The 13,515-nt window shown below is 39.3% G+C and overlaps 1 protein-coding gene across 3 annotated transcripts in view; it reads left to right on the forward strand.

Moving 5' to 3' along the window:
• CPB1 (carboxypeptidase B1) overlaps positions 1 to 11,976 on the forward strand; it is a 72,203-nt gene extending 60,227 nt beyond the window's left edge. For all 3 annotated transcript variants that reach the window (XM_056564832.1, XM_056564833.1, XM_056564831.1), the window contains 9 exons: positions 1,418 to 1,542; positions 2,136 to 2,232; positions 2,317 to 2,418; positions 5,100 to 5,201; positions 5,430 to 5,540; positions 5,629 to 5,719; positions 7,524 to 7,726; positions 11,344 to 11,428; positions 11,640 to 11,976. In XM_056564832.1, coding sequence (XP_056420807.1) covers positions 1,418 to 1,542; positions 2,136 to 2,232; positions 2,317 to 2,418; positions 5,100 to 5,201; positions 5,430 to 5,540; positions 5,629 to 5,719; positions 7,524 to 7,726; positions 11,344 to 11,428; positions 11,640 to 11,824 — 1,101 coding nt within the window. In that variant the 3' untranslated portion in view covers positions 11,825 to 11,976. The remainder of the gene's footprint in view (positions 1 to 1,417; positions 1,543 to 2,135; positions 2,233 to 2,316; positions 2,419 to 5,099; positions 5,202 to 5,429; positions 5,541 to 5,628; positions 5,720 to 7,523; positions 7,727 to 11,343; positions 11,429 to 11,639) is intronic.
• Positions 11,977 to 13,515: the final 1,539 nt, after the last annotated feature.

Consider the following 13,515-nt stretch of genomic DNA (forward strand, 5'->3'; position numbering starts at 1 on the left):
CATTGAAGTCATACGTTGTAGCTTTAATTCAGGGTTTGAATGTTTCCATTGACCCCCATGTGATTAACACTTCCTGACTTATTTTCTGATGGTCCACACAGGGTTAAAAAATTTTAGATATGAAAGCAGAGTAAATAAAGTCAAAAAGACCATTCTTAATTATCTCAGAGTAGGAGTCATGGACCTGGAGGGGAGGAGAGAATGCAAGGAACACCCTCTCCTGTACTGTCTGCCCTCAAAGATATGAAACATAGAATATTTAAAGGGGTACTCCGGTGGCAAACAATTTTTTTTTTAAATCAACTGGTGCCAGAAAGTTAAACAGATTTGTAAATTACTTCTATACAAAAATCTTAATCCTTCCAGTACTTATCAGATGCTGTACGCTACAGAGGAAGCCCTTTTCTTTTTCAATTTCTTTTCTGTCTGACCACAGTGCTCTCTGCTGATACCTCTGTCAATGTCAGGAACTATCCAGAGCAGGAACAAATCCCCATAACTAATCTATCCTGCTCTGGACAGTTCATGACGTTGACAGAGGTGTTAGCAGAGAGAATTGTGGTCAGACAGAAAGGAAATTCAAAAGGAAAAGAAATTCATCTGTAGTATACAGCAGCTGATAAGTACTAGAAGGAGTGAATATGAAAAATAGATAACTCAGTCTTCAGCTATATCACTCAAACGAGTGTATGATGGATGAATGGTTCAGTTGAAAAAGAATAATGGACTTCCAGACCAATAGACCAAAAAAACGTTTTCCACCAGAGTACCCCTTTAATATATGGGAGGTGCTGAGAACAAACATCTATCCCATGAACAGAAGAGAGTAACCATAGGGGTGCTATGGGGTACAGTTGTATTTAAATTCCCCTGCCTGAAAGATCAGAAAAGTCCCTCTAATACATAAGAGACATCCTAAGGGCAGGGTCACAAGTGGCGCATCCACAATATATTTGACACTGCAGATGCACCAACAGCAGTCCCTGAGGGACTGCAGAGCGAGCTCACTGGCTGCAGCCATTAGCTCTGTGTGTCCACTTGTAGTGGCAGATTTCTACAACAGGAAACACAGAGGTATGCGGCTGCAGCCAGGGAGCTCACTCTGCAGTCCCTCAGTGACAGCTGTTGGTGCATCGGCAGCGAAAAATACCCTGTGAATGCGCCCTGTGTGACCTTTCCCTAATACAGATTCTGCATCAGGACACGAGAATTACAAGTTATCTCAAGTTTGAACCTTTGTAAATTCTTTCATGGAATGAAGGTTTTACCTCCTACAGTATTTAAACAGAACTGTCATTGCCTCCATAAATTGTTCAATCTACTCTACTGGATTGTAAATACAGTTTGATTCAATGTAATAAATGAACTTTGCTATCACAAGTCTTCATTTCTTAAATTTTCTTTATATCTATTTTAGCTTGACTTCTGGGTGCCAGACCATGTTGATCTTGTAGAACCAGGAAGACGCGTTGACTTCCGTGCTGAAAGCCATGTGTCCTATGATATTCAGGCTCTTCTTCAACAAAATGAAATTCCCTTTGAGTAAGTAAGGCTTTAGAGATTGGAACTTTCTGAAAGAAAAATTTTGATAACCTTTGATAACTTTCATTTTAAGTGAGAGTCTTCCAAACATAACAGCAGGTTTCTATAGTGCACAGCTTATCAATCATGCATAACTATTTTTCTTAGTCTACGGAAGATAGAAAACCCATCTTTTTTTATTCCATTTTATATATATGTGTGTGTGTATCAACTTGCTACATAAAGTTAAACAGATTTGTAAATTACTTCTATTAAAAAAATCTTAATCCTTTCAGTATGTATGAGCTGCTGAAGTTGGGTTGTTCATTTCTGTATGACACCTGTCTCGGGAACTGTCCAGAGTAGAAACAAATACCCATAGCAAACCTCTTCTACTCTGTGCAGTTCCCAAGACAAGAGAGATGTCAGCAGAGAGGACTGTTGCCAGACAGAAAAGAACAACTCAACTTCAGCAGCTGATAATTATTGGAAGGATTAAGATTTTTTATAGACTTAATTTACAAATCTGTTTAACTTTCTGGAGCCAGTTGATATATAAAAAAAAGTTTTTTCCTGGAATACTCCTTTAATGAATGACATTCTTTTTTCCTTAGAATTATGATTGATGACCTCCAGGAAGCCCTGGATAAGCAACGTGATAGCAATATCCGTGCTGTTCACAGCTATGAGAAGTACAATAATCTTGATACAGTAAGAATGCCTACCCCAACACTCAAATTACAATTACAGACCTAAGTATGGTTACAACTAACCTAACTGATATTTCTTCTACAGATCAATGCTTGGGGTGCAAACCTTGCTGCTCAGTACCCAGGTCTGGTGTCCCGTTCTGCTATTGGAAACTCATATGAAGGACGTCCCATTTACTTGCTCAAGGTTAGTAAGATTTATTTACAGTATGTGTTTCACTGGCCATGGAGCCGCTGTCATGAGACATGATTCTGCTGATTTTAACAATAAGCTTGTTTTACTGTTGTGCATAAACAACACATTTTACCAAATAAAATTTTTTCACCTCATTCCTGACACAAACCAGCTAAGGACTTAAAGGGGTACTCCAGATTAAAAAAATGTTTTCAAATCAACTGTTGCCAGAAAGAATAATATGTGTGGTGCTGTTTTTAAAAGAAATTAGCTCTGGCTTTCTTTTCCCGGATAGCCCTTTTAACCTTCTAAAACTTATCGGCTGCTGTATGCTCCAGAGGAGGTTGTGTAATTATCTCAGTCTCAGTCACAGTGCTCTCTGCTGCCACCTCTGTCAATGTCAGGAAATGTCTATAGTAGGAGCAAATCCCCATAGCAAACCTCTCCTGCTCCTGACAATTCCCGACATGGACAGAGGTGGCAGCAGAGTGCACTGTGGTCAGAGTGGACGGAACTACACTCTTCTGGAACATACAGCAGCTGAAAAGTACTGGAAGGGTTAAGAATATTTTTTTTTAAATTATTTACAAATCTGTATAACTTTCTGGCACCAGTGGATTTCAAAAATATTTACACATCTGGATAACTTTCTGGCACCAGTGGATTTAAAAATAATAGTACCCCTTAAAATGTCATATACAGTATTATAAGAGATATCTGTGCAAACAATAATAACCTATGAATTATGACACAGATACATATAAGTTTATGCTGATATATATATATATATATATATATATATATATATATATATATATATCTGTAGCTGTGTTACTTCTGCCCTCTGCCCTCAACCAGGTTATGTTGAACTAAAAAGGCATAGAGCAACACAGATCTCAGATATTTATGACATACCGTATGCTGGAGATGTCCTATAAAGGGAACAACTCATAGAGGGGCATTTATCAAAAGTGAACTTGGTTTTTGTTCACTTTAGATAAAAAAAAAGTTGCAGGCAAAGTGGCGTACGTGCGCCAAATGCCCACTAAACTGCTCTGTTTAAATGTTGCAAAGCAGTGGCAGCTGTGCGACAATTGTATTAAAAGTTGCACGGACCTTAATACAATTGTCGCATGGAGACATATAGGACTTCCCCTGTGATTTCTTCTAAATATAGTTTGTGCGACTATTTTGCGACTTTTCGCAGAAAACTCACAAGCGATAAATTAGTGACCACTGCACAAAGTGATCTAAATCAGATCACTTCATGGTAATAAAAATTAAATGTTCTAAATGAAATGTTGGAGGAAAAGTCGCACAGAACCTGCCTGCGACAAATTTAAATGAGAAAAGCTGTCTAAATTGCTTGATAAAGTCCCCTCATAGTGATACAATTAGATAAAGAAATTGCTGTATATACAATAACCCAATGTACAGTACTTGATAGAAACCCCTACATTTTACCCCTAAGTCCTTTAAATGACTGTCAATAGGGGTAACTTCCGTGCCAGTTACTGACTGAGTGTTGGCTGCTCTCTATGAAGCAGACTCTACTCCTAAGCTAGATCCTTACTCCCTGATCATAGAGGACATTCATTGCACACATGCGTCAATGGTTTGGGAGGGAACCTGTGGTCTCTCCTGACCTGATTTTAAATTCTTATATTGTCCATGTGTTGTGCCATTCTTCAGTTTTTCCTGAAGAACTGGGTGTTACCATTGTCTTGTCAAGGGTGAGGATGCCTGCACAGTGTAACACAATGGACCAGATTTACCAATATGTCAGAGGACAGAAACTGTGTGGTTTTCCCACAGTAACCAATCACAGCTCAGCTTTCATATCTTAACAAGCTCTAGTAAAATGAAAGCTGTGATTGGTTACAGTAGGAAAACCAGACCGTTTCTGTCCTCTGACAGATTTGTAAATTTGAGCCTATAAGTACTGTCTGAAAAGTGATGAATATGTAGTGATATACACTTCAACTGGTAACACCTAGTTGTCAATTAATTCATAAACGTATATTAGGAAAAAGAGAGAAATGCCATTAATTGAAGTGTTCCTGTCATATCAAAAGTTTTCGTCAGTCTCAGTGGGTCTCAGTGCTTTTTGCTTCACTAGACAGCCCCATAGACTTGTAATAAGTGTAATCACCTGCATCTCACCTCTCATTGTAATGATTGGTAAAGGTCTCAATACCAAAACCCCAACTGATAAAAACTTTTGACATGTCAAAACTTTGTCTAAATGACCGGAACACATTCAAGTTCTAAGAAAAGATGCTTCAGAAATCTTATTTCTTAGGCTAAGTTTCCACTTGATTTTTTTTTTCTGGCAGTTTTTGGAATATTGCCACTGCAGGTCAAAAGTGGACCCATAAGGGAGGAGAAGTATAAGTCCTTCCTTTATATGTCCTATTCCTTTCAAATACACTTCTGGCTTTGGTTCAAAAACTGCCAGAAAAAAAACCAAGTGGAAACTTAGCCTAGTTTTTACTAAAACACACAGACCAGGGGTAGTGACAGGTTCTTTTTAATATGAAACTAAAGTGTTAAATAGTCTATGTCAAATAATATTATTAACTGATATTTCCTTTTCATATTTTTTTTTATGTTTTCTTTTCTGAGATTAAAACTGAAACAAATTGAGGATTATCAGTTTTGTTGGTATATTTGTTGCATTTTTTTTCTTTAAGGTTGGAAAAAGTGGAGCAAACAAGAGGGCAGTCTTCATTGACTGTGGATTCCATGCAAGAGAATGGATCACCCCTGCTTTCTGCCAGTGGTTTGTGAAGGAAGTAAGTATCACGATATATAAGATATCACACATCACGATATCACAATATAAGATATCAAACACACAATGTTAATTGAGAGTACATCGCATATCATACAAGCACATATAAAATGCAACCTCTGAGGCATATAAAAGACAATAACACTATACTATAAAAAGGAAATAATATCAAACAGCAAAGGCAATTGTTATTCCAGAAGGCTAACTCAGACCATTTTCCTTACCATAGGCTGTTAACTCTTATGGTACTGACACACAATTCACCAACCTCCTCAACAATCTGGATTTCTACGTTCTTCCAGTCATGAATGTTGATGGCTATGTATACAGCTGGAACACAGTAAGTAACTAAACATACATGAATGGAGTTAGATGGAGGAGCTGTAATGTGAATGTTATTTCTTTAAATTTGGAATTCTTCTCATTAGAACCGTATGTGGAGAAAGACCCGCTCAGCTAACAAAAATAGCAACTGCATTGGAACTGATCCCAATAGAAACTTCAATGCTGGATGGTGTAGTAAGTGCATATCTACCTCTAGTGAAATATTCGATTATTATGTACACAAACTATATTAAAGCCCTCTCTATACCCAGAAGTTGCAGGGAGCATCATGTTGCTTAGTATCATCTACTGGTCAAATGGTATAAGGAGACTATTGAAATCAATGGATATTCATGCTATGCATTGTTGGTAGAGAGTAAGATTCAGTACCAATTGCTACAATAACCATGATTCTTTGGTTTAGAATACAGACGGAGTCTTTTTGAAGGAGAAATGTACCCTATATCAGTATCAGGAAAGGCTGTCCACAACACCTATTTCACCTCACATGTAAAATACACTGCATACCGATTATATCATGGTATTCTATAATGAATAAAGTGGCCACAAAACAAAATCTAAAGTATATCTTTCTTTCTTTAATACCTTAAAGGAGTACTGTGATGTAGGACAATTTATCCCCTATTCAAAGGATAGGGGATAAGTGTCTAATCACGGGGGTCTTACTGCTGGGACCCCATGATCTTCTGCCTGGTGCCCAGATCTCCTTGTGCAAGGAGCAATCTCAGCTTCGCTCAAGGAGACTGTTGATCCTTGCACAAAACAGTGGTCAACACCCCCCTTTATGTATCTCTATGGGAGAGCCGGAGATACACGATAGAGATGCATGGAGGGGGCATGTCAGCCACCGATTTATGCTGTGGTTGACACAGGTCTGTTCAGGAGATCGCCGGATTACCACTAGTCTGACCCCTCATGATCAGATACTTACCCCCTATGCTTTGAATAAGGAATAAACCTACACTACAGTACTTCTTTAAAGACATCATCGGACGTGCCTGTATGCCCTAGTCCTGCTTGTATTATATGAAGCCTGCTCAGCAGCTGAGCGTGCTTCATATCCGGTGGGTCCCAGTTCCTATGAGCAGCCAGGAACCACGGAAATGTCAGACATTTCTGATTTTATTATAAAGTTATCTACAAAATAAATAAACATATATGGTAGCGCTGCATACGTGTATGAACTATTAAAATATAACATTAGCTAAACCGCATGACCTACAATGGCCTACACGTTAAAAGAAAGTCCAGAATTGTGTATTTTTGATCACATCATATATCAGAAAACAATTAATAAAAAGTTATCAAGAAGTCCTATCAAAACAAAATACAAATATACAAATATATATATATATATATATATATATTTATATATAGTAAATTTGAGTAGCCGTATTAGTCCAGTGATGCAGATGCAAATCAAAAAATGTTGCAGTATCTTGTAATACCTTTTTTATTGGACTAACAGAATTTTGTAGAGACAAGCTTTCGGGATTCCTCCCTTTATCAAGTCCAAAGCAAATCTAAGCTCACAAGCAGAAGACACAGGTTACATCTCACAAATATGCAGGGGTTAATTACCAGTCTCTCCCCTGCTCCCCCCTCCCTCCCCCCTTTTTCTCATTCTTATCTATTTAGTCTATGTTCCCATAACAGGACAATTTATGGCCCATCTTAGTGTGAATTCTCCACATCTATTGTCTTAACCCCTGCATATTTGTGAGATGTAACCTGTGTCTTTTGCTTGTGAGCTTAGATTTGCTTTAGACTTGATAAAGGGAGGAATCCCGAAAGCTTCTCTACAAAATTCTGTTAGTCCAATAAAAAAGGTATTACAAGATACTGCAACATTTTATGATTTGCATATATATATATATATATATATATATATATATATATATATATATATAGATATTATTCCATTGTAGATTTTGTATGAGTGATGTCATTACAATGTACAATTTATTTTCTTTTTAAGCTGTTGGAGCTTCTTCCAGAGCCTGTGATGATACATATTGTGGCAGTTCTCCTGAATCAGAGCTTGAAAGCAAAGCCGTTGCTAACTTCATCCGTGCTAACATTCCTTCTATCAAGGCCTACCTGACCATCCATTCCTATTCCCAGATGTTGCTCTTCCCCTATTCCTACTCCTACTCTCTTGCCAAGGATCACACTGAACTGGTAAGCAGGACATTCTTTTACCTTATTTTAAAACCCATGAAACCCGGAATTAAAGATATACAGTAGGCTGTTTTATTTGTTCATGGAGAATATCTTTAGTTAAATTTGAAGTCATATATAAAACAGCTAAGACAGTCATAAGGGATTTGTTCTGGTTCACACAGGCCTTAGGCTATATTCACACGTCAGAAATTCTTCATAAAGATGTGGAATTCTGGCCAAATGATGCCGATGCGGAATACCCCATTTTCCTGTATATATATATGCAGATTCTACATGAATTCCACATGAATTTTCAGTGCACACACATAGAAGTTTTTCTTTGATTGCTTTTGTTAAATTTCGTGTGAAATCTGTATGAATTCCACCCAAATTCTGCACGAAATTCATATCAATTCCGCATTTTGGGGAGAAAAATAAACCTCATCTGCATCTGAATTCAGCATACATTTAGAACAGGATCTTTCTTTATGTGAAAGAACGATGGGGAAATTCTGCAGTGTGAATGGGACTGTGGAATCCCATTGAAGTTAAAGGGGTTCTTCGGTGCTTACGTACCTTTTCCCCTATCCAAAGGATAGGGGATAAGATGCCTGATCACGGGAGTTCCGCCACTGGGGACCCCCGGGATCATGCACCCCGTTTGTAATCAGTCCCCGGAGCGTGTTCGCTCCAGGACTGATTACAGGCGACCACCGGGCCAGCGGCGTGTGACACCCCTCAATGCAAGCCTACGGGAGGGCGCATGATAGCTGTCACGCCCCCTCCCATAGGCTTGCATTGAGGGGTGGAGCGTGACGTCACACGCCGCCGGGCCGGTGGTCGCCTATAATCAGCGTGTTCGCTCCGGGGACTGATTAGAAATGGGGTGCCGCGTGCATGATCCAGGGGGTCCCCAACGGCGGGACTCCCGTGATCAGGCATCTTATCCCCTATCCTTTGGATAGGGGAAAAGATGTGTAAGCACCGGAGAACCCCTTTAATGAGTGATAAACACATGCAGAATTTCATGCGGATTTCCAGGCGGAAATCTGTGCGGAAATCCCGATTGTTGGAACATAGCCTTAATTTCAAGATTAGACACTGACCTCCTTTCATGAATTATTATTTTATTGGTAGACTAAACCCAGCCTGTCTTTCATAAAATCATGGATCCATCTAATGTTATTAGACCTAGTTCCATAGGCCCAGGGTAGTCTATCCCTAAATGGTTAAATGAGAGGATAAATGCAAGCTTTACTGCTGTCCTTGTATCTGTATTTCCACAAGCTACTTGATTCAACCCATGAAGACAAGTTATATTATGTGTATATTCTTACATATAGCCTTCATTGATACATACACCCATGTCACGGTCATGTTGTGCTCAGCACTATTTGTATCAGTAAAACATAATTTTTTATTGAAAAGAATGCCAAGGGGGGAAAATGCAAAAAAAAGCCGTAAATATTCACTAGAAAGAAGCAAAATCATGTTAGATATAGAATATCAGAAAAGCAAATGTTTAAATAGATATGACACAATAAATATGATAGAGTTCCACTAAAGATAGTGACTCAATGTTCTTTATCTCAGGGATTAGGAGTGTACAGAAGTAGTATCGGCATACACTGTGACATGTTTTTCCTTTTTGCTATTTAAATATGCTTTACTTCACTATCCATTCAAACCTATGGAAAATATGAATGAGCTGCAATGGTAAACTCTTGCTTTTACTCTGTGTAAATTAACGCTCCACTTGAGTTACTGGAAAATTATCATTACCGGTCTTCTCAAGTCAAATATTCTATATTGTTCTCATAGCAAAGCAACAAGTATTTCTATATGGTTAACATTTAACTCTTCAGTAACTGACACATGTTTACCATGATTCTTTTTTGTAGGCTTCTTAAAAGGGTGCTCCTCTGCCCCAGCATTTGGAACATTTTGTTTCGAGTGCTTGGAGCGGGCGGCTGGGGTTGTGACGTTACGGCTATGACCCTTTGTGACGTCACACCCCCTCAATTCAAGTCTATGGAAAGGGAACCCCTGCTATCAGACATTTTACTCCTAGGCAGGGTACCAGTTTAAGCCTAGGTTTCCACTTGTTTTTTTGATAGCAAAAACCGTAATAAAAATGCCAAAAGGCCCAGATGTTACCTGTAAGTCAATAGGGAATTGCAAAATGCAATATGCGCTGGGCGCTTTTCACTTTGGTGTTTTCTCCCTCCTTTCTGGCGTATTTCTGCAGTTTTGAGCTCAGTAGCCGTTTTTAAAAACTGCAGCATGTTGAGACTGTGGTTTTTTTTGACTGAACTTTTGGGGGGAGATTTATCAAAACCTGTCCAGAGGAAAAGTTGCTGAGTTGCCCATAGCAACCAATCAGATCACTTCTTTCATTTTTAAAGAGAACTGTGAAAAATTAAAGAAGCGATCTGATTAGTTGCTATGGGCAACTCAGCAACTTGTTCTCTGGACAGGTTTTGAAAAATCTCCCCCTTGGTGTTTTCCTTCCATAGAAGTCTGTGGGAGAAAAAAATGGCATTAAAGGGCTATTCCGGGCAAAAACATGTTATCCCCTATCCCCTATCTATGCGGGAGCTGTGTCTCCAGTTTCGGAAACCTCCTGGTTTCTGGGACTGGGGATGTTATGTCATGCCCCGCCTTCTCCATTCATGTCTATGGGAGGGGGCGAGACGACCATCAAGCCCCCTCCCATAGACATGAATTGAGGGGGCATGGCATGACATCACATCCCCAGTCCCGGAAACTTGGAGGTTTCCGAAACTGGAGACGCAGCTCCCGCATAGAATGCGGGTGCTGCAGGGAGATCGGGGGGAGTCTCAGTGGCGGGCCTCCTGCGATCAGACATCTTATCCTCTATCCTTTGGATAGGGGATAAAATGTTTTTGCCTGTAATACCCATTTAAAAATGTAATGTGAGTTTTGCATTTGGTTTTTGCCATTTTTTTCCTTTTTTATTTTTACTAAAGGGTTAAAAAAAAGGGGGGGTGGACACAGGAATAGGAAAAACTGCTAAAAGAGAAAAAAAAGGTAAAAATGGCAGAAAAAAATGCAAAAATGCAGTGGCAGTTTTTCTGTCATTTTTTTTTTTTTCTTTTTGAGGTCAAAAAATACTGGCAAAAAAACTAGTGTAAACCTAGCCTAAGTGTTTGATAGAGAAGAAAGTACAGGCAACTCACCACATTGTTGTAACTTCGTGTTTATTGCTGGGACATGCAGGCAAAGCGGCTCCATGCCACACCAGGATGCCGAACACTGTTGAAGTTCCTGAATGGAAAGAAACAGCTGTCATCGGTTAACGCACTAGTGTTCGGCATCCCTGTTTGGCGTGGAGCCGCTTTGCCTGCATGTCCCAGCAATAAACACGAAGTTACAACAACGTGGTGAGTTGCCTGTACTTTCTTCTCTATCAAATGGATTAGTACATATCTTGACACTGTTATAGTACATGAGCACCACCGCATGAAGATGCACTGCTAGCTAGACTGCCGACAGTGACCATCAAAGGGAGTTCATATAGAGGGATAGCAGTGCCAGCACTTCACTTTCTGTTTTGAAGCCTAAAAAAATTCTTACATGAATCAGTGTAACACATGTGCTTTTTATTATTGCAGAATAATGTTGCCAAGGGAGCAGTTGCTGCATTGACTGGTTTATATGGAACCAAATATACCTATGGTCCTGGTGGAAAAACAATCTGTAAGTTATTACTTTGTTTATTCCAAATTCATCAATACCCGCTTTTGGTTATTTATTACATTCCTGAATGGGGTATTTTATCTAATAACTTCCTTTTATCTTAGAATTTTTTTATCTAACATATGTGGCCTAAACCACACAACCCCTTTATGTGACCTCCCCTGTCGTGGCATATGGGCTTAAATAATATTTTTTATTTCTTTCATTTCAGACTTGGCTGCTGGAGGCTCCGATGACTGGGCTTATGATGCCGGTGTAAAATACTCCTACACCTTTGAGCTTCGTGACACTGGAAGATATGGCTTTGCTCTCCCCGAAAGTCAGATTAAGGCTACCTGTGAAGAAACTCTGCTGGCTGTGAAATACATTGCCAATCATGTACTCAACAACTCCTAAGTGAAATGTATTATTCTGTCAAACCATGAAAGGAAGATTATCCATTTTCCATTTGTATTTAATAGTATCTTTCTAATTCTTTTTGACTCCCTTGGTTATAATTACCAAATTGCAAAAATGAATGTAAATGACTGATAAGGAAAAATAAAGGAATATCAGTAGATAAATAATTTTTTATGATATTTTTTAATCATAGTAAACAAGTAAACTAACAAGTAGAAATAAATCACATCTGTATGGGATCAGAAGGAGATATTCATGGATAAATAAAAAGCAGACATATTTATGGGAATATGTTTTAGGCCTTCAGAACTGCTGACAGGACTATACACAAGAAAAGGAAATGAGTGCTTGTCTACCTTGTGTTCTGTTCATGGAACCGGCATAACAAAAAAAACATATTTTAATGGACCGGCTGCCATTATGGCAAGTGCCTAGGAGACTTTTATTGCTTTTCCTTTGTACCCCAATTTTCACCTTGACTAGGGGATGAACATTGTGGAATTAAAAGTGCTATGCCACATAGGTAGCAGTGAGGTACTTTTATATAACCATGAGGTATAGGCACCTCAGGGCAATGCGTGTGCAGCAAGTGCATTAGTGACAGCAAGACCTGCTGTGAGACTTGGTGGAGGCAGTGGCATCACTAGAGAGGGTGTCACATGGTGCAGTAGAAAACACCCCATAACATTATGGTCTGCCCTGTTCCTCACTTTTCTAATCTTCCCTTCATTTTCCTGCACAGAAAGAGAGGCTTAGTGAGAAGACACAGGTAGCACATAAGTGTTATATGTACTAACAGTGTTAGGGTGTTGCAGCACTTGGTGGTGACCCCATCCCTCATAGGGATGTCATCTGGTGCTGCCCGAACCCCCATAGTAAGGCCACTGGGTGAAGGTCTGAGCCTTGGCAGACAACAAAATGCATCCAAAAAAGCATACAAGGCCAAAGGACTGACTAGAAAAAGTGGACCCATAAATTTACCATGTGAGGCCAGTGCTGCTAAAATGTGAGACAGACAAAAACTGTCTGACTTTGCAAGTATAATAAAAAAAATAAAAGAGTACAGCACTCACCCATTCCAGGATGTGATCCACTTGCAATTTGTATGTGATCTTTGCCCCTATGTTTATTTTTAACAGCAAGTAAAATGACTGTCGTCTCAGGTTTTCCCAGGTTGCAGTGCTGCCCGCGACATTATATCACTGTCTTTGCTTCATTTGGTAGAGGGAGATCATTCTGCAAGAATTTTATTTTTGCAACAGCTGGAGGCACCATGATTGTTTGTTGCATTGAAGGGATCACAGGTGTGTTTCAATGGGTGGGGTGGCTGATGTGTGGGAGAGGGAAAAGTGACCTCACACTTACAAATAAGAAATCATGGGACATGTAGTTTAATGGAACAAACTCCAACAGGAAATAGCCAGTTCACAAAAGATATCCACAGCATTATGGTAATCTTACAAAATAGCCATTTAGCCCCAAGGCAAGTACAGATCCTTCCTAAGCATGTCCATTACTGTCTGGCAGGTTCATACTAAAATCACCTTATGGTGGATTACTCCTTTTAAGTGCTACCTGGAAGAGAAAGCATCATATTCAGGGACTGTGGCCTTGGACTGTGATAAAAGGCACTGCTCTCTATAGGGGATATTTATAAAAGCCTGTGCAGAGGAAAATGTTCCCAGTTG

Source organism: Hyla sarda, chromosome 3 (assembly GCF_029499605.1).
Source record: "Hyla sarda isolate aHylSar1 chromosome 3, aHylSar1.hap1, whole genome shotgun sequence".
NCBI classification, from domain to species: Eukaryota; Metazoa; Chordata; class Amphibia; order Anura; family Hylidae; genus Hyla; species Hyla sarda.